A 20,023-nucleotide genomic window follows, 5' to 3' on the forward strand; every position below is an offset into this window, starting at 1 on the left:
TAATGTGGTAGTTTTACTTTTACTTGAGTACATTTCTGTCTGTGTATTTGTACTTTTACTTAAGTACATTTTTTGAGTACTTTCTCCACCACTGCTCTTGATTTACTGGTTGATCTACGTTCCCACCCTCATCTATGGTCATGAGCTTTGGGTCTTGACCGAAAAAATGAGATCACGGATACAAGCGGCCGAAGTGGGTTTCCTCCGCCCTATCTCCCTTAGAGATAGGGCGAGAAGCTCGGTCATCCGGGAGGGACTCAGAGTAGAGCCGCTGCTCCTCCAKGTCGAGAGGAGCCAGTTGAGGCTCGGGCATTTGGTCAGGATGCCTCCCTGGTGAGGTGTTCTGGGCTCGTCCCACCGGGAGGAGGCCCTAGACCCAGAACATGCTAGAGGGACTATGTCTCTCGGCTGGCCTGGGAACACCTTGGGATTCCCCCTGAGGAGCTGGAAGAAGTGGCTGGGGAGAGGGAAGTCTGGTCCTCCCTTCTAAAACCCCAGGGTTATGGTTATGCTGCCATAGTGTATATACAGGTTAAGAGTGGGGGGAAATCTGTATTGTATCAAATATTCGTTTCCTCCACTGTATGGAAGTTTGTATTTGTAATACATCGAGTGTGTATGAATTACAGTGTATGTAAACCCTACAGGTCTTTCTTGTAGGGTAAGACCTGCAATAACACCAAACAACAGTGACAGTAGTCGTTAAAAATCAGCTGATTTATTGAGGAGTGTCGGCGGTTAAGACATTATAAGTTAGACTTTACAGCCAAAGCTGTTTTATCAGAACAAACCCAATCTGGGAGCACAAATGCAATATTTAGTGGTAACATTACACAAAGACATGGCATTCTGTGTGTCGACAAAGAGGCTAATAAACTGTTGCTAACATAGTTTAAACAAGATGGCGGCATAAAAACTCTCATTCCTATAGAGTAGTGCTGCATCAGAGCTTAGACCTTGCAAAAGCTGACTTCCTTCAAAGGGGAATCAGACATGTGTTTCTTTTCTGTATCTGCAGAGAAACTTCAAAATCTGCACCTAAAACTGTAGTTATGGGTCTGAAGAGTCAGGTTCACCAACCAGAGGAGGCAACTTTCAGCACCAGCAACAGGAAAACGGTAGAAGGCAACCAGAGACAGTAAGACATATTGTGCAACATCTGGAGGTTTGGAAGAACAGTAACCCTTAAGAGTGTGAGATTGCATCATATAAGGCTTCAGTGTTGTCAGAAAAAGTTAATCAGAATCATAATGTTTGCAGAGTTGCCATGGAGACATGTTTCAGGAGTGTGGGGGCATGACATGTAAAAGTAGGCTTGAAGTTTAGTCCAAAAAATACTTCAAAGTATCCATAAGAAAATGCTGTTGGTCCAATTTCACATGCCAGCTTAAAAAAAAACAAGTTATTTGAAGCCCAATAAAAACTTCAGAAGACGTTCAGCAGAGTAACCAGCCAATCAGGCGTTTACCTCTGTCTAAAAACAGGTCAGAGTGGGACCTCCATGGAGCTGCTGCAGCAGATTTACATCTGCGGTACCAACACAACACAGAACGTTTACAACCCACAGTCTGCAGAGGCAGCACCCTGAAGGTACAAAGTGTTAGAAATATCCTGAGGTTAATAAATGACAAAAACACCTAATTATGCGGGCCACTCGTTCAGAACAGCAGGAAACGAATCGAAATCAGCAAGTGCTCAATCTGCCTTCCTCACACTCAGCGTAGAAGTCCAAACATCAGCACCAGATGTTCCTCTCCCACATCTGTCTTAGTGCAAACCACAAGTAAAAAAAGAATCAGCATCCGCTACCTTATTTAAAGGGACAGTTCAGGAATTCCAAGGTGAGCTTCTGTTAAAGGAGCAGCTGAGGTACATCAAACACCGAGTCTTCAGAACTCTACGTTAGTTGGTTCTAGTTAAAGTCCAATCGGAAAACAACCAAAGCGGCTTATGTAACTAGCCTTTTATCATTCTTTAAGCTTTTTACACAACCTGAGAAACATTTAAACAGGAAATAGGGGTTGGAGGCAGTGTGTCACCTATGATCTTCCTGTGTGAAACACTCACTAAGAATGGGACATGCAAAGTGTTTATTTTCAGAGTAACTGTGATATAAAAGTAAAAACACTGTAAAACAAGCAAAAAATATTACACCAGTTGAAGTGAACATTGTTTTATACATGAAGGCCATTGGAGGCACTTCACCTCTGACCTCCACTTCCTGTGTGAATGGCTTCCAGTTGCTACATAAATAACGTCCCAGTGAAAAAGTGACACCTTGGCTTAAACCACCCAGAGGTTAAAGTTGCTGCAGGTCAGCAGGTGTCGCCTCTTGCCTTGATCCGTCTCAGGCTAGCTGTTAGCGCCATCTGCTGGAACCAACTCATGTCCGCTTAGACTCTAGTAGTCACACACGGCAGGCGGGACAGCAGCCTTCCTTCTACTAAAAGTCACTGTCGGTGCCAATCCGACGGGATGGCAAGATAGCAGTCCAGACAGAGGACACTCCTCTGGACGGAGCAGCAGCAGGAGGAACACAGAGTGTCTCTGTGTGTGTAAACAGAGTGTTGCTTCATCTATACACACACACACACATACGGACAGAACTTTCTTGTCTGGCACTGCAACATAAACACATCTCAGCCGTTAGCCAGCCTGCTCCATCTAAAGATCTGCAAAACTCTTCCTTCAAGTCGTCCTGTAGTTTGGTCTCGTCCTTCTGTCCAACCATAACTCAGCTAATGGGACTCCTCGTTAGCCGTTTTCGTATCAATCAGAGGAAGACACATGAAGCAGGATTTTCTCCATGTCTGCAGTTCAAGGTGAACTGAGTAGATAACAGGAAGGCTGAATGAAGCTCACTAACGTTTTCCAGATAGAGCTAAGTGATGGAAACCGCACTTATCGTTACCAAAAGATGCTGAAGACACTTTAAAATATCAACTCCGGTTCCTCTCTGTCGTGAACCAAGAGTGACAGTGAGGGCTCTCTGTCACAAAGTGTGACGTCTTGTCTCTAAAGCTAGAACCAACAAAACGGGTCAGAGATTTACAGAGATCAGTCGGACCGTTCAGACTGAACTGATGGATCAGAGCCTTCATGTTCTGATCCATTCAGAAAACAGCAGATCATTGGAGGCACTTCACCTCTGACCTCCACTTCAGATCTACATACAATAGAAGCGGCCAGTAGGGGGAGCCGTGGAGTAGCACACAGGTAGCAGTACTCCCTTTTTTTGGAAACCAGGGTGAGGAAGGGCCAGGTGGGTCAGGTACCGGTACCATTCAGAACATCTCAGGCAGTAAATACAAAGTGGGCCACGGCAGCTTTTTACTGTCATCACTTTAAGTGGTTCAAAGAAAGTAAAGGTCTGATAGAGGAGGGAACGGTTTGGCATCGTTGATCTGAGGAAGAGCTGCTCTGAAAAGCTCCTAGGAAGCTGAAAAAAATCTTCTTGCACACTAAACACTAAAACCCTTCATCAGCCCGGGGCCTGAACGAGGCCAGACTTCTGCTTTCCAAGCACAGGAAGTCTCCTCGCGTCCGGACCCGGTGTCCTGGCGGTTCTGATCGGCCTCAAATCCTGGGGGTTCCTGCTGAGCCCCGAGTGGAAGCCCCGGTTAGAGCTGGAAGGTCCAGAGATGATGGGGCCCATCGGCAAGCGGAGAACAGAATTCATCAGTACGATCAGAGATTAGAGGACATGACATGATTAGACGCTACAGGAGGATTCCTAATACTGACTAACACTGGTCAGAGTATCAGAGCAACACATGATGGAATACTGCACAGAGGTCTCTTTCAGAGGGGGGGCGCTCTCAGCCGCAGCTGGCTGTTATCAGTCACAGTAAGGCAGGCAGCCAGCGTGGGGGTTGGGGATAGTAGTGGTGGCTTTAATACCCAGTCTGAGTTCAAGCAGGAGCAGGAGGGGAGCTGGGGTTAGGGGGGGTGCAGGGATACTGTAGGCATGAAGGCACTGGGTCACCCGGTTCTGTCTGCATCACCCCCTCCTCCACTCACTCCGGTCTGCTCCCTCACTGCAGCATCAGCTGCTTGAGGTTGTCGTGCAGGATGGTGTCCTTGACGTCGCGGAACACCAGCCGGATGTTCGCCGTGTTGATGGCCGTGGTGAAGTGGTGGTAGAGCGGCTTCTGCTGCTGGTCGCGTGGCTTCTGCTGCTGGTCGCGCCGCTTCCGGCGGAAGCACTCCACCAGGAAGTGCTGCACGGCCGCCAGGTTGCCGGCCTCGCCCGAGAACTCGGGGAAGTAGTCCTTGATGGAGACCTGCTTCACCTTCTCCTCCAGCAGGTCCGTCTTGTTGAGGAACAGGATGATGGAGACGTTGCTGAAGACCCGGTTGTTAACGATGGTCTCGAAGATGTTGAGCGACTCACTGAGCCGGTTGGTCTGCCGGTCCTCCATCAGCACCTGGGGGAGGCCAGAGTGCAAACCAGGCTGTGAGTTCTCAGCTGACGGTCTGAGCCATAACTGTGACCCGCTGGGGAACATGTTAGTGGAAACAGGAACAGGACAATCTGACAGAGGTTCTGCTTTTATCAGAGACCTTTCTGTTTTGTACTGCAGGACATCTCACACCAATCTGATGGTTCACATGGCAACAGACTGCCAGGTACTGAGCCAGTCATGTGATCCAGGTGAAACAAGCTTTTCAAAGTTACAGAATAGTAACTATACATTATGCAGATATATGGATTATATAAAACAATCGGATTAAATTCAATAATTCTTCAAGTACTTAGATGTTTTTCATCTTCCTGCTTTTATTTTAAGTGTATTTTCTAATTTAAAGGAGGTTTGTGCAGTTTCCTCTTTCTTCTTAACGTCCCTCAGCCAATCAGCTGACTGTTCAGAGCACTGCAGCAGTAGTGATAGTAGTCATGTGAAGTAAATGGGTGGATGTTAATTATCACTTCTGATGGAGTTGTTTGACTGCTAGTCTGTAGCTTTAAAATGTCTGTTTTCCACTGTTAGCATGTTTGTGATTTAATATTAAAACTAACTTAACCGTTAGCCTTTAGCCAGATTAATTCCAGATGCTATTCTGCAGCAGTCCAGTTAAAACAGCATTTATAACAAAGCGGATTCATGCTGATGTTCAGCTTTATTTATTCACTTGCGTTTATTTTACCTTAATAGTAAATCTGAGTTTCATTTGTTCCTGTATTTTCAGAAACTACACGGCTGTAAGTCGCAGTTCCTCAGTAAAATGACCAAGGCAGTGGTCAATTAGGGAAACATGATCATCTCTCTACAGAATCCTGTAGAGATGAAGGTGTGTGTGCAGTTACCGATAATCTACAAGTAGCCCAGAACGATACTACTGACAGCTAAACACGGTGGTGGCAGTATGGTGCTGTGGGGCTGCTTTATAATCGATGGAATCATGAATGACCCTCAGTGGTCATGTTAAAGTCTCCTGGTCAGTTGTCACAGCTGTGATGTCTGCTGCTGCTGCCGACTGCAGAACTCTGAATGTGGAAAAGCTTCACCGATCCCAAATCCCAGAACAGGACATGATACCCACCTGGTCGTACTCAGAGGAAGAGACGAGGAAGAGGATGGAGGTGACCGAGTCGAAGCATTCGAACCAGCGGCGCCTCTCCGACCGTTGACCGCCAACGTCCACCATCTTGAAGGGAACGTTCTTGATCTCAAAGTTGTACTCATGGATCCCCTTGGTGGGTTTCCTGGCCAGCAGGATGTCCTGTTGGCTGGGAAGGTAGTCCTGCAAGAAGACCATGTGATTCTGGTCAGGGTCCAGAGGAACATCAATAAAAAAACAAACAAAACTAATACAATCAGTTCAGCACCAAGATGGAGGCATCTACTTCAGGTCTGTGAGCCATGCTTTTATTGTGAAAATCAGCTTCGAGTGGCAGTGAGTGTATGTTAGAATAAATTTACAGACAAAGGGTTTTATGTTATCTTAAATGCAAAATGTAGATATTTTACTTTTTTGTATTTTCTTAATCGTTTTAGGCTTAACGGTCTGAAAGTTTTCTCTCAGCAAATGACCTTTTTTACAACTCCAGTTCATGATTAATTGGTTACTAAATTAGTTAACGGTTATTTCAATAATCTAGCATAAAACTAATATTTCTACTTAAGGTCATCAGTGAGACCAGTCCACTGTCCTGTCGGCGCTATGACGACGGTCGTTACTCAGTGGGCGTAAATGTTGCTGAACACGCTGCGGCTGTGACTGATAACATCACACCACACGCATTCAGACGGAGTCCATACAAGTCGAAGACAGACCCCTGTTACCATAGCTACAGAAGGACGTATGAACTTGCTTCCTATTCATTTCTAGCAGAGGTTCTGATGAGTCACAGGAACATGGAGCCATCCAGCGGCGCTAGAATCCCCGTCACCGTCTGCAACGCCACCACAATACGCCTTTTAGTTTCTGCATGACTTCATCTCTAGTTCTGATTCTGTTCTGGAAACTCTGTTGATCGTTTTACACAGAAGTAAAGGGTTTGGTTCCTCTATGTGTGAGAACTAAGCAGCAGTAGCGGCAACATTCTCACTGAAACAAAACACAGGAAGAAAGCACTTTCACTTCTCTTTCCAATAAAACACACAAGCGTCATCACGCCCATCTGCTCCATCAGCCGTCCTGCTCGGTGGGAGGGGAGGTGGGGGGGGTCACGAGTGAGGTGGGGTGGGACTTACTGACTCTCCGAGCTTTTCCAAATGATCCAGGAAGTACTTGACTGACTCGCCCTGAGAAAAGAGAGAGAGAGAGAAGAACATCTCAGTCTGAAATGAAACAGAAAAACCTGAAGCAGCTCTCGTCTTTACAGGATGGAAGGCTCCAGTGACTCATGGAGCCAAACCAATCACATCGCACCGTTTACCCTAAAGCAAGCAACTCTGACCGTATTATGCTTGACGGGAGAACCCAGTCAGACCAGTGGCAGTGCATCGAGATGAGCTCAGACCAGATATGAAAAACCCCACCATTTGTCCTAGTGCAATCCTCAGAGGCAGAGTTGCAGTTTTTCTCTATTCCCTCCAAAGCCACTCTGCTGTCTTTACAAAGCCAAGCTGCCATTTGCTACTTTTAGCAGGAAACCTGAGCCAGCGCTCAGAAGGGTTACGTCAAACAAGCTTCCAAAGTGACAGTGTGCTCCACTCACCAGCTGGAACTCCCGGCGCCGATCGTAAGCGTTCTGGATGCCCTCGTCGGCCCACAGGGCCCGGATGGACGGCAGGTAGTGCTGGAAGACTTTGGGCTGCACCATGCCGTGACCGTGGGCCATGGCGGATCGGGTGTCGAACGCCATCATGGTCTCCCCGTGCTGCTGGTTGGACGGGTCGCCCCATGGGATGTGAAGCTTCTCCCGCGCATCTACCAACACCCGGATACCTGCGGGGAGGCAAGGGAAAACTTCTTAGTAGAGGTGTGCCGATTGATCGGTCACCGATCATAATCGGCCGATTTTCGTGAAAAAGTGCATGATCGGTGATCGGCAATCATTGGCTCTTGTTGCCGATACCGATCACCTGCATCTCATTTTGCAGCCTGYCTGTGCAGCTGGTCTCCTCTTTCCTTCACACTGCGCAAACGCGCAGCAACAAATCCTAAGCGATGTGGAACTATAACGCACTGAGTGAATGGGGAAGTTTGCGTGTTGAGGCTACAATTGAAGCACGTCAAAATGCATCAACACAACGAAGCTAATACGACATAAAAACAATGACATACTTGACGGAGTTTGGCTACATCGAGGCTCACTGCAGTAAAAAAGACATGGAGGATCAGATAGCAGGTAAAGCAGCGCACAGCTACAAACACTCACCCGGATTAGCATGACAGTCAGAAAGCTAAACAAATAACCCGCAAAATTATTTAAGTCTTCRAGCTGCGATGTAAGACGCTGGTTCTGCTCTCGCTGTTGAACCGCTGCTACGCGCTACAGGTAGTAATATTTCACAGATGGAGCGCCGCTTCTGCTCCACCKGGTAGTGACTCTCACACCGAACCTCTGCTTAAACCTGCAGCATCTAACTTAAAAAAATAAATTTCACATACTGTACGTATTAAAACTTTTGCTTAAAGTTTTAATACTTGTCCTGGGGGGATTAAAACTTGTATCCCCCCATGATAAGAATTGTTTATTCATTTATTATAGGGTTTTCTATACAGACGAGTTAAAGAGTCCCTTTGATGAAACGATTGTAAACACAATGACAACATAGTTTGGTCAATATGTGAACAAGACCTGAAAGAAGTCAGGTGTCTTTTTTTATTTGTCACTTCCTGTCTTTACTGGTTTACATGCCAACAACTTCAGCTAATAAAAGTGACAAATCATGGATAAAGTGAAATTTTGGACACTTATTCGGATGGGACAACTGAAGTGCAAATAATTGGTATTTAATTTAATTGCATTTAATTTAATAGCCTTTTTAGTTGGTTTTTAAGTATTATTGATAATGTCTTCCAACCACACATAATTATCTTGTCTTATTTTCAAATTTCTTGCCAACCTTTAACATTTTTTACTCAAGGTTTTTTTAAAGTAAGCTGATTAGCCTAGCGCCTCCACCACAGGGCTTAGCGAGTTATCTGGAGGAAACCCTGGAAGAGAGCCCCCAAAACTGACCCAGCTTAAAAAAAACAGATCTCCTCACAAGTATCACAAGAATCCTGACAGAAAACTCCAAACTTTGAGGTAAAACACCATGAAAAATCCTGCTAACTGCTATACTTCAGTCTCATCACAGCTCCTGAACTCTGATTTAGTCTTGTACAATGGGCTTATGTATCTCAGCTGCTTCACCACCACAGGTTAAAGCTGACAGCTCAGGAATAAGCATATATCTTTAGTTCCTGAAGTAAACAGCTGGGCCTCGTGATCTTTCCTGTTCCTGCTTTAAACTGGAAACGGCAGCAGTGTTTCAGTGCTTTCATATGCTGAGCCATCATGAAAGGCCTGCAGAGACAGTGACTCTCCTACTGTGAGTTCTCACATCGACAGTGTGGGGATAAAATGCACCTAAACACATCGCAAAGACGATGCCAGTTCCATAATATGATGTTTAGATGAAATTCAGGTCTTAAATCAAGGAAGTATTAATTGATTCCTATCAAGGTTGTATGGGGCCTTAAGAAGAACAATTTACATCATAACCACAGCTAACAGTGGAATTTGGGAGAGGGGGCCAAGTTTTAATTGGCCAAGCTTAAAAGCAATCAGTGATAATTGATTATTATTTGCTCAAAAAGCTCAAAATACAAAGCTTTTTGAGCAAATCAACTCAGGAGATTAGATTGCAACTATGGTAACAGCAATATATGAAGATTTTGCTTTGGACTTTTACAAAGTAAACTTGCAAGCTCCTTTAAATCTTGCATTTAAATGTTAGACAATTTAAAATATTTTTATCTCCACTGAGAGATAAATAAAGAGAGAATGGTTTATCTCTCATATTTATCTACTGAGAGATAAATGTGGTTGAATGAGACCATTCAACCACATTTAATGCAATTATCATTCCCAATAAACAAACGTTAAAATCATAGCTCTATTATGTTAAATGTTAAAATGTAAACATTTATGGGGCTATGCAAATACAAATTCTTCTTCCAATTACTTTTTTAATCCTTTAAAGTGAAGGTATTCCAAAGTTCTCAATAGTCTTTATTATCTCATTTTTAAATCCAGTCTTAGTATATTTACTTAAATTCAAGCAGCCTGTCTTCATTCATAAAATTAAAAAGATGTTCAAAATATATGATCAACTACCCAAACTGAATGAACACCATTAACCTTCAAGCATATTTTTAAGCTCATTTTTATGAGTAAAAAAAAACCTAAATAAAACATTGTTTGGTTTAAGGCTCTAATCTGACTGAGAAAGGGGAAGTTAAGCTGGTGTTTACTTTAAATGAGACACTGAGTGAGCCAACTCTCAGCCTTCATCAGAAAGACCGTAGTAACTTGGTTTATTTTTCAGAAATCCCAGAATGCTGGAATGATCGACTGCAGCGAAGCTTTTCTCTGACCTTTACTCAGGCTGCTGGCAGTAAGAAGCCAACAAGAAGGACTGAACGCAGTTCTGGTCAACTCCCGTTCATTCACAAGGCTGAGGACTGATCCAACATGTGTTTAAATGTGAGCGGTAGAGAACGGCTGACTGAAATTAGAGTTCATAAATCAGATTAACCTTGAGCTAAACGCCGCTTACACAGTGGAGCTCCAATATCTAACTTGAAGCTAACTTCACTGTGGTATAACACATGCGCGATCTGATCTCCAAATTATGCCCCGCCTCTTCCGTGACACCTCTCACACACACAAAACATTTCCTTCTCACACATACAAAATAACGAGTCTATATTTTATTAGTTTATATGTGCAGTCTTAGTCTTGTGAGTAAGACAAAAAAAATTGTTTGCGTGTGTGATATTTGAATAGTGCATGTGCGCAATTGTAGTATTTTGTGTGCGTGTGCGAGATGTTAGTACAGTGTATGTGTGCGAGAAAGATAAAATTTGTATGCGTGTGTGACATTTTAGTAGTGTGTATACACAATCTGTTTTTTTTGAGTGTGCGTGAGTTTTTTTTTTGAGTGTGCGTGAGTTTTTTTTGAGTGTGCTTGAGTTTTTTTTTTGAGTGTGCGTGAGTTTTTTGTAGTGTGTGAGAGACAAAACATAGATTTTGTCCTAAATGGCCCCTCATAGTGTAGTGTGCACTGGACATTAGACTAAGGAAATAGGAAGGAGTGAGGGGGGCAGTGGAGAGCACCGGAGTTGAGCCTTTTTTCATTCATTGTCATCAACAGAAAGAAAAAAAAGACAGGAAGAGACGATAAAGCCGATAATTAAAATGAGGTCGATAGGTTTAATTTATCGTGCGATTAATTGAGTTACTGTTTATCGCGACAGGCCTATTTGCATGTTCTCCCTGTGCATGCATGGGTTTTCTCCGGGTACTCCGGTTTCCTCCCACAGTCCAAAAACATGACTGTCAGGTTAATTGGTCTCTCCAAATTGCCCCTCGGTGTGAGTGTGTGTGTGCATGGTTGTGTGTCCTGTGTGTCTCTGTGTTGCCCTGCGACGGACTGGCGACCTGTCCAGGGTGACCCCGCCTCTCGCCTGGAACGTTAGCTGGAGASAGGCACCAGCAACYCTCCCGACCCCACTGAGGGACAAGGGTGTAAAGAAAATGGATGAATGGATGGATGGATGGATGGATGGATGGATGGATGTTTCCCACAACAAAAAACCCCCCAAAAAACATACACACGCACACATACATATATATATATAAGAAAGCATTTTTGTGCAAGACATTCAACTCCATGTGTAAATGTAAAGCTAGAAATGCATCAAATCATCTCATAGGATAAATAAATACTGCTGTTACAAAGAGGCTATAGATTTTCCATAAGGTTGCATTATGCAATATTGCAGTGGATGGCCTAGTTCCAGCAGGTCTGGCCAACATCATATCCACTGTAATCTAATCAAGCCTGGCACAGACAGAGATGGCCACGGCGCATGCTGGCTGACGGCTTTGCTGCTACTGGAATATTTGGAATTAAAATCTTAACAATTAGCATTTGTTGCGAGGTTCAACATAATGAAGCCGAACTTAAACATGTTACGCCAAAGCAGACAGAGGCCAGGAACAGCTGGTCCTCCTGTAGAGAGGATCCCAGAATGCACAGTAGCAACATAGGAGAACTATATTACCTTTAAGAAGGAGATAATGGCTCGGGCTGAAATGATTAGTCAGATTGAAATCAACTAATTTAGTAACTGATTAATTGCTAACTGGAGAATACAGACAAAAAAAAGGCAATTTTGTGAAAGAGCAACAGAGCAGTAATTACCCTTCTGTACCTGGAAATATGTTCTAAAAATATCTCCTATTAAGCACCTTTTGCTTAATAGGAGATATTGATATAAATAATCAGTGTAATACTGATAAACAGATCAGTCCTACACTGTATTCATGTCAAGTCAAGCAAAAAGTCAAGCTTTTCACATGTTACAAGTATTTTTTTTAGCGGCAGATGCATCCTTTGCTACAAATGATCAAGCGTTCACTAAAAGAAAGATGTTTTTTTGTTTTTTTATTTTAAAAAGTTGTTGAATCCTGTTTTCTAATATTGTATGCAAAAAAGCTTAAGTGGTTAAATAAAAAATCTCCAGAATGTGCAGATTTTTTTGTACCTGATTATCCGATTACGCATCAGAATAATCGCTAACTAAAATAACTGTTAGTTGGAACCCTAATAAAACCCTGATTTAACCCATAATCTGATGGAAAAACACATTCAGTGCCTTTAAACTCTACAAAGACAGAAAATTTGCTTAGAAAACTTCAATATTTTATTAAAAGACCAACTCTCGCACTGTTGTGTTTCAGCTGCTAATGTTATTGCTCTATTTGACAATGAGGATTTTAACTGTAGCTGGTTAATTCATGCGTAGCTGAAATAGTCAAATGATTTTAAACAGCACAACCCTGAACATCCTCACTAGGCCTGTCATAAAAAAATGTACTGGATGATAAATTGTCCCTGAAGTTATTATCGCGATAAACGATAATATTGTTGCCTTGAGACAACTTTCAAGCGATGTAATGGCAAAGGCATAGAAACGCAAGAACACATTCTCTAAGATTAATAAACTTTAAATTTTAGCGAACATTTAACACTGGAACTAGAAGAGATTTTAAATATCCAAAATAAACAAATAAAATGAAATATAAAGTCTCTATAAACAAAACTGTCATTCAAAAAGTTTTAGTTGAGACCAAAACACCAGATTGAAAACTTTTATTATCCAGTTTTTGGCAGAAAGAGAAAAAACAAAAATGAAAACTATTGAACTTGTTTTAATTTATCATGCGATTCATTTATTTATTGTTTATTGTGACCGGCCTAATCCCCACTACTTATTTTTCCACACTATCCATCTATCAAAGCAACTATATGTATTACAGTAATAATAATGTAAAAGTGATATGTGATGTTTTAGGAGTAGTTGCTGCAGTTCCCTTATTGACTTAAATCATATCTGTAACATGGAGACAGTGGTTGAAGGCTGTCATCCCATCACCATCTCATACTGGGCCATGTGTGCTAAACTGTCAGTGTGATGGATTTCATCATGATGAATGAAACTCATGTGATATACTTCACTGGGCCCACACCACCGTAGAAATAATTGTAGGTGACTCAGTATGTTCTGACCCAAACGTTTCCGTCTGGCAGCTCAGTCAGTGTGTCTAGAAATAAGGGCCACCAAAATATTCACATTTCAAACTCTACAGAGAGCAAACAGACAACCGCACCCCCACTACATCACGGCTCTCATTTCTGTGATGATTTTTTTTTCTGTTACCGCACTTGATGTTCCCTTCATATCAGGGATGCAAACAATTGACCGATTTATGATTGATGGGCAAGTAATGGTTTATTAGAATACAATTAGCTCCAATCAATTAGCTAATAACGACCGCTTTCACCAGTTCTTCAGGCTGAGGATCATTTAACCCATTTAACAAACACTCACAAACCACCCAACATGAAATTGTCCCACAATAACAAAACATCTTAATATGTACAACCTCTTCTTTATTACCAAATGTGTGCATTAATAACATTTTCTAGGGCTGTTTGTAATTTACAAGCATAATTTAAGAAAATATGTTTGAATTTCTTTGGCAGAAACAAAAATCCTCTTCTGCACATTTTAAATATAAAAATAATACACCCGTTTCTATCAGTTGTACATATTTGTTTCTTTCCACCGGTATCTTCAGTTTTTCATCTGAGTTAATATCGGCCCAGTTTTATTCATCGTATCGAAATGATGAAAAATGACCAATAGTGGTCGGTGCCGTTACATCTTATACACCCCTACAAATAATGTGGGAATTTTGCTGTGATTTTTAAAGAACCATCCATCCATCCATTTTCTTGCAGGCTTGTCCCTCAGTGGGGTCGGGAGGGTTGCTGGTGTCCATCTCCAGCTGGCATACCGGGCGAGGGGCGGGGTCACCCTGGACAGGTCGCTAGTCTGTCGCAGGGCAACACAGAGACACACAACCATGCACACACACACTCACACCTAGGGGCAATTTGGAGAGGCCAATTAACCTGACAGTCATGTTTTTGGACTGTGGGAGGAAACCGGAGTACTACTAAAACCCACCATGCACAGGGAGAACATGCAAACTCCATGCAGAAAGACCGGAGCCGGGAATCGAACCCAGAGCCTTCTTGCTGCAAGGCAACAGCTCTACCAACTGCACCACTGTGCAGCCCCTTTTTAAAGAACCATTGTTTTCTTTTTTTTTTTTTTTTGGGAGGGGGGGTAAAATAAACAACAATGTCAAACTTTGTATATATGCTTACGAATGTTTTTCCTTGAAGCCCTGAAGCATCAGGAGGAAGAGATGAAGCATAGAAAACCGAACAGCTGGAGGTACAAGAGAGAGCAGCGAAAATAAAACTAGGAAGATAGAGAGCGACAAGTTAGAGCTGCGTGATGGGCAAAGTAAAACTCCTAATAATGAACTCCCCTCCACACACACACACACACACACACACACACACACACACACACACACACACACACACACACACACACACACACACACAGACAAAGAACAAGCACAGGGGAATAAGAAAGCACTTCCCAGTTCTCGCATACAAAGTCGGCTCATTTTAGTGCCACATCAATCTGGTTCCTGTTTCGTGGCTGTCAGAGGTCAGTCGTGTTTTTAGTCAATCTAGAGAGGAATACCTGAGAGCTGATCTGATCTGGCGATAGCAGCGTTTACAGTAAACACGCACTTTACCACAGCAGCGCGGTGTCACGCTCTTCACGCACGACCAAGGGGCGTGAGGGACGCTAACAGACAGCCATGAGGAACACCGGTGATGTCAAACCATCGCAACTAAATACTTCGGGTTGAGCGTCCAGGATGAAAGTTAAAAGTTTTTTTTAATGCGTACACCCTTCATGGCTCCCATCAGGACAGCATCTACCAGCATGGGCGTTTCTTGGTTGCCTAAGCAGCTGAGCAGTCCGGGGAGGGCAGCCTCTCCACCACAGTATCCCAATCAGTGCAGCTAGCGTGGCTCAAAGTTCCCACACAACACCCCACCGCCACGGCGAGCACAGCACACTTCTCAATTAGCCATGTTCACCACATTAAGCACAACTTCGCAGAGCAGTCTTACCTTTAATAACATTACTAAAAATCGTGGCTCTGAATTCTTCTTTGGCCTTCTGATCGAAGTCCTCCCCATGGATAATGCGCATCTGTTTGAGGAAGGTGGACTTGCCGCTCTCTCCCGCTCCGAGTAGTAAGATCTTTACTAACCTTTTAACGTAAGTCTTATCTCGATTAATACACTTATCTATCTCCTTCGACCTCCGCAGCTGCTCTGCCTCCCCGCTCGTGAGGAAACAGTTAGGAAAACATAACGATAAAAGGGAGCGGGACGGCAGGAAGTCCGCCATCTTTGAAACAACTTCATCGATACAGTGTGTGAGTTGGTGAGGAGAGCTGAGCTCAGCCCGGACCGCTGCTGCTGCATTCACGTGTAGTCCGATTTCGACACTCCCCAGCGTACAGACAGAGAGAAAACAATTGTTCAAATTCACCAAAGCGGAAAAAAAAGTGAAGAGACCACTTAAAATGATCAGTTTCTGTGACGTTACTTTTTATATGTATATATTTGACTAAAATCAACATTGTTATTTTTATTCTATGAACTACTGACAACATGTCTCTGAAATTCCGAGCGAAAAATTTAGTATTTATTTGCAGAAAATGAGAAATGGTCAAAATAACGACAAAAGATGCAGCGCTTTTAGTCCTCAAATAACGCAAAGAAAACAAGTTCATATTCATTTAGAAACAACAATAGTTCAGAAATATTTGGTGGAATAACAATGAGGTTGTCAATGGAGCAGTGGTCCAAAGCTGTATATACATATAAAACGTTTGCTGCTTAGTTCATAAAGCAAAAATAAATAAATAAATAAAATAAAATAAAACAGACTCTCTTTGAACGCAGCACAATGTGGTGTGTGCCGCGTGAGCGCGCTCCAGCATCAATGTTTGGGTGGGTCATCTGACATTACAAGCCATTTTAGAATAAGAGCTTTTCTAGTTTAATTTAGAGAAGAAGTTTCTGCAGATGCTAAATAGAATTATTCAATAAGCGGACATTGTTACTTAAATGAATTATTTTATGAGTAATAATTCACTACTTCTATTTGTCATACCAAATATGACAACAACAACAATTGAATGAATGAATACATTTCCTCATTCGTTACTGGAACAGAGCCACAGTAATTCAAACATTTTAGAGATTTGAATTTATTAACTTTATTTTTAAAGCTACAGCAGATTTAACAAAATGATTCTGAATCAGCAAGCTGAATATATATTTTTTCTGAATTAAATAAGTAAGTAGAGAGAGTGATGGTAACTCAGTAATTCTACTGATGTCTTTTGGAATACAGGGGCGTCTCCTGGAGAAAGTCTTTGACTCTGTGGTGGCATCAGCCATCTTCAGCGGTGCGATACGGTGGAGTAGCAGCTTCTCTACAGCTGAACGGAAGCTGTATAGACATGATTGGGTGTCCAACCAGTCATCATACCGGTCAGGAAGGGTTCTGTGTCCCAGAGATGAGCGTGTTTTGGTCCAAAATGTTCAAATCAACCCCAGAACAAAAGCCAAAGACCTTGTGAAGCTGCTGGCTGAAGCTCGCGAGACAATGTCATTATCCACAGTGAAACATGTGCTGTACCAACATGGGTTGAAAGGCCACTTAGAGAGGAGGAAGCCATTAGTCCAAAAGGAAGGAAAAAAACATACAAATAGCAGTTTGCAGATGTCCACAGGGACAAAGACTTTTATTTTGGAGGCTTGTCCTCTGGCTTGTCCTGATGAAACTGAAGTAGAACTGCTGGGCCATAATGACAATCGTTACATTTACATTTACATTTACAGTTGTAATGTGATGGGGCTGTTTTTGCTGCAGGAGCAACTGCACTTCCTAAAACAGATGTCATCATGAGAAAATAACATCATGTGGAAATATTGATGCATAATTGGAAGACATCAAACAGAAAGTTTAAGTGGAATAGATTGGTCCATTTAAAAAGTTCTACCTCAACAGCAGGGCTAGTAGTCCTGGTTGCTGCAGTGGAAACTCAGGGACAAACTATTGTAGAAACTGTCCTGGTTCCTCTGAAATGTTGAACGCAATTGAAACACACCTTTCATGTCTCAGAATGGTCCAATCAAAGTCCAGTCCTCAAGCCAATGGAGAATCTGTGGAAGGTCTCTCCGTCCAATCTGACTGAGCTAATTTACAAAGAATGGGAGGTTGTATCTTGTTCATTATGAAATAAAGTATTATAATAATAGTTAAACATCTTGTAAAGCAGACGTGTTCTCTTCCTTGACGGTCAAGTATATGGCCCTTTAAACCTCCAATTAATCCAGCCACCAGGCATCTCAGCTCCACCGTCTGGCTTTTCACTGGAGTCACTGGAGGAATTCTGACTGCTGATTGGTGGACAAACTTTCTCCTCCTTTCCTGTAATCCATAATATGGAGGAGAGTGTTCAGACCTGCTGAACACTCTCTCTCTCTCTTTGGCTACAAATATTAGACCTTGGATACGTCACACCTACATTTTGTTTAATCTTCTCTGAGAAAGCTGCAAGTATGACGATCAGAACAGTGCGTCCCAACCGGGGGCAACGTTTCCGGCCTCGTACGCACTGCCTCAAAAAGGTTGGTGAGAGCATTATCACTTCTACTTAATTTTTGCATTGCTACTAATTGTGGCAATGTGTTTAAAATAGTAAACACTGGCTATGAAATATATGTTTAGTACAAAAAAACAAACTTAAACCTCAAGTATCCAGATTACACCTTCTGCTGCTTTATAACATTCTAAAATGTAGTTTATCTGCAGAAAACCATTCCCAGCAGGCAGTCAGATGGTTTTTGATGTAGATGGATCTGTATTCATATGCATTTATGGTCTGTAGGTAAGCCAGATAAGCCGAGGCTTACTAAAGATAACCTCTAATTCCACTGTGAAGCCAATTAGCTTGTTGCTCTGCAGTCAGAGGTCACTGCTAAAGAAAGTATTCTGCAGAATAAATGGTAAATGTTCTGTACTGGCTTGGCAGAGAGGACCCCAAAGCACTTTACATACATCAAATCATTCAGCCATTCACCCATTCATAACACATGCATTCACAAACTGATGGTGGCTGCCATAAAATCAGCTGACCACCACAATGTAGAGCTGTAAACGTCTTGCCCATGGATAGATCAGCTGCTTCAGGCTAGTGCTTGTAGCCTCCTGAGCAGGGCTTTGAACCGGCAACCCACTTCTTACAGGTTGAACTCTGACCTCTTGACCCACTGCCGTCCCTATAATCTGACATTAGTTGTTGAAATATTCTTAATCGTAACTTTAAACGAAAAGGTGCAGGAAAATATTGTTTGTCTTAACACACAATAAAAAACAGTAATGAACTATCTGATAGGGAAATGTACATGTGGATTTTATTGTGTCAGTCTTTTTGCAATAACAAGTGACCAAATCTGGACTTAAATTTGGACACAGGTGAGTTCTTTGTCAACTTGTGCTTATACCTTCAAGCATTCAGAAACTCACTGACAGGAGGGAATGAAAAGATATTTGCCGTTTTCTAATGTTACAACCACAAACTTGCATTTTATTGGCATTGCATGTGACTCATGGTGCATTAGTTGAAAGTGTGAGGAAAACGACAAGTACTTTTTACAGTGTAGAAAAGCATGGTTGGTGTCCATCAGACCCCCTGAGTCGATACTTCTCAGACTTGCAATAATAATTCCAAGTCTTTTAGGAGATTTCTCTCCACCAGCTGTAAACATTCAAAGACTAAAATATTGTCTCTTTCTTCTTTGCAAAACATCTCAAGCCGTCAGATTGGATGGAAAGCATCTGAGACCATGAGTGTCAAGTCTTGTCAAAGATTTTCAGTTGAATTTAAGTCTGGACTTTGAATTGTTTTGATCAAACAAAACATGATTAGTTTTGTCTCCTAATCATGGAGTAGCTATGCTACCCAGACACAATTATTTTTCAAAGTAATTTTTGGAACAACCATAGTTTTTTGGGAAGGGTGGAGGGTAGTAGGTATTGTTTATATGAGTAGAATGGAAAAATAGAAATATCCTTTATTGTCTCAAAGTGGGGAAATTATGATTACATGATAAATCCAATTGTCGCTATTTAAATGTGGCAGCTGATTGGTGCTGTTATTAGCTTAAGTAGACATAAACAATGGAGTTCATCATCCCAAATTCCTTCCTTAATATTTACCTGGAAGAACTTCACAGTGTTTTGGCTGAAAAGACATTTTTCTGTCTATTCACATGTGTGAATGTTTCTTTCTTCCAGCTAGACGCCATGGTGGTGGAGATGCAGGACCCAAAAAATGGAGTAAAAGGTTCAGAGCAGAAGCTCAACGTCACCACCATTCCTCACGCCATCACTGGTGAGGCTGACACACACAACAAACTGTTTTATTTCAGATTTAAATAAATAACTGCCACAGAGTTAAGGAAGTAATTACATGAATTCTATTTTATTTAACATGTTTGTTGCACATTAAATGACACATAGCTAAAGCAGGTTAGCCCCACAGCATCAGAAAAACATATGAACAAAACATCAAGGATAGCAACAGAAAAAAAGAAATAGCACCAGTAGTAAAGGCAGGACAGATGGAGATTTACTCTCTGAAAGGCTGGAGGCTAGGCTAGCTCCTCCACACTTTGAAAAGCCCTGGTTTAGTTCATTAGCTTATTTAACAGGCTCTATGCACGTACAAAAAAGTAGCACCATCCATCCATCCATCCATCCATCCATCCATCCATCCATCCATCCATCCATCCATCCATCCATCCATCCATCCATCCATCCATCCATCCATCCA

The 20,023-nt window shown here is 42.3% G+C and overlaps 2 protein-coding genes across 2 annotated transcripts in view; one reads left to right on the forward strand and one right to left on the reverse strand.

Annotated features, from left to right (window-relative positions):
• Positions 1-696: 696 nt before the first annotated feature.
• Positions 697-15,599, reverse strand: gna13b (guanine nucleotide binding protein (G protein), alpha 13b). Its single transcript, XM_008415225.2, has 5 exons — positions 15,237-15,599; positions 7,166-7,395; positions 6,699-6,749; positions 5,545-5,745; positions 697-4,427 (listed from the first exon to the last, which is right to left on the reverse strand). Exons 1-5 carry the CDS (start codon positions 15,517-15,519, stop codon positions 4,035-4,037), a joined length of 1,158 nt encoding a protein of 385 aa, XP_008413447.1. The 5' UTR covers positions 15,520-15,599; the 3' UTR covers positions 697-4,034.
• Positions 15,600-17,596: 1,997 nt separating this feature from the next.
• rgs9a (regulator of G protein signaling 9a) overlaps positions 17,597-20,023 on the forward strand; it is a 17,772-nt gene continuing 15,345 nt past the window's right edge. Inside the window, exons 1-2 of the mRNA XM_008415226.2 lie at positions 17,597-17,816; positions 19,486-19,582. Coding sequence (XP_008413448.1) covers positions 17,748-17,816; positions 19,486-19,582 — 166 coding nt within the window. The 5' untranslated portion in view covers positions 17,597-17,747. The remainder of the gene's footprint in view (positions 17,817-19,485; positions 19,583-20,023) is intronic.

This window comes from Poecilia reticulata, linkage group LG8, assembly GCF_000633615.1.
Source record: "Poecilia reticulata strain Guanapo linkage group LG8, Guppy_female_1.0+MT, whole genome shotgun sequence".
Taxonomy (NCBI): Eukaryota; Metazoa; Chordata; class Actinopteri; order Cyprinodontiformes; family Poeciliidae; genus Poecilia; species Poecilia reticulata.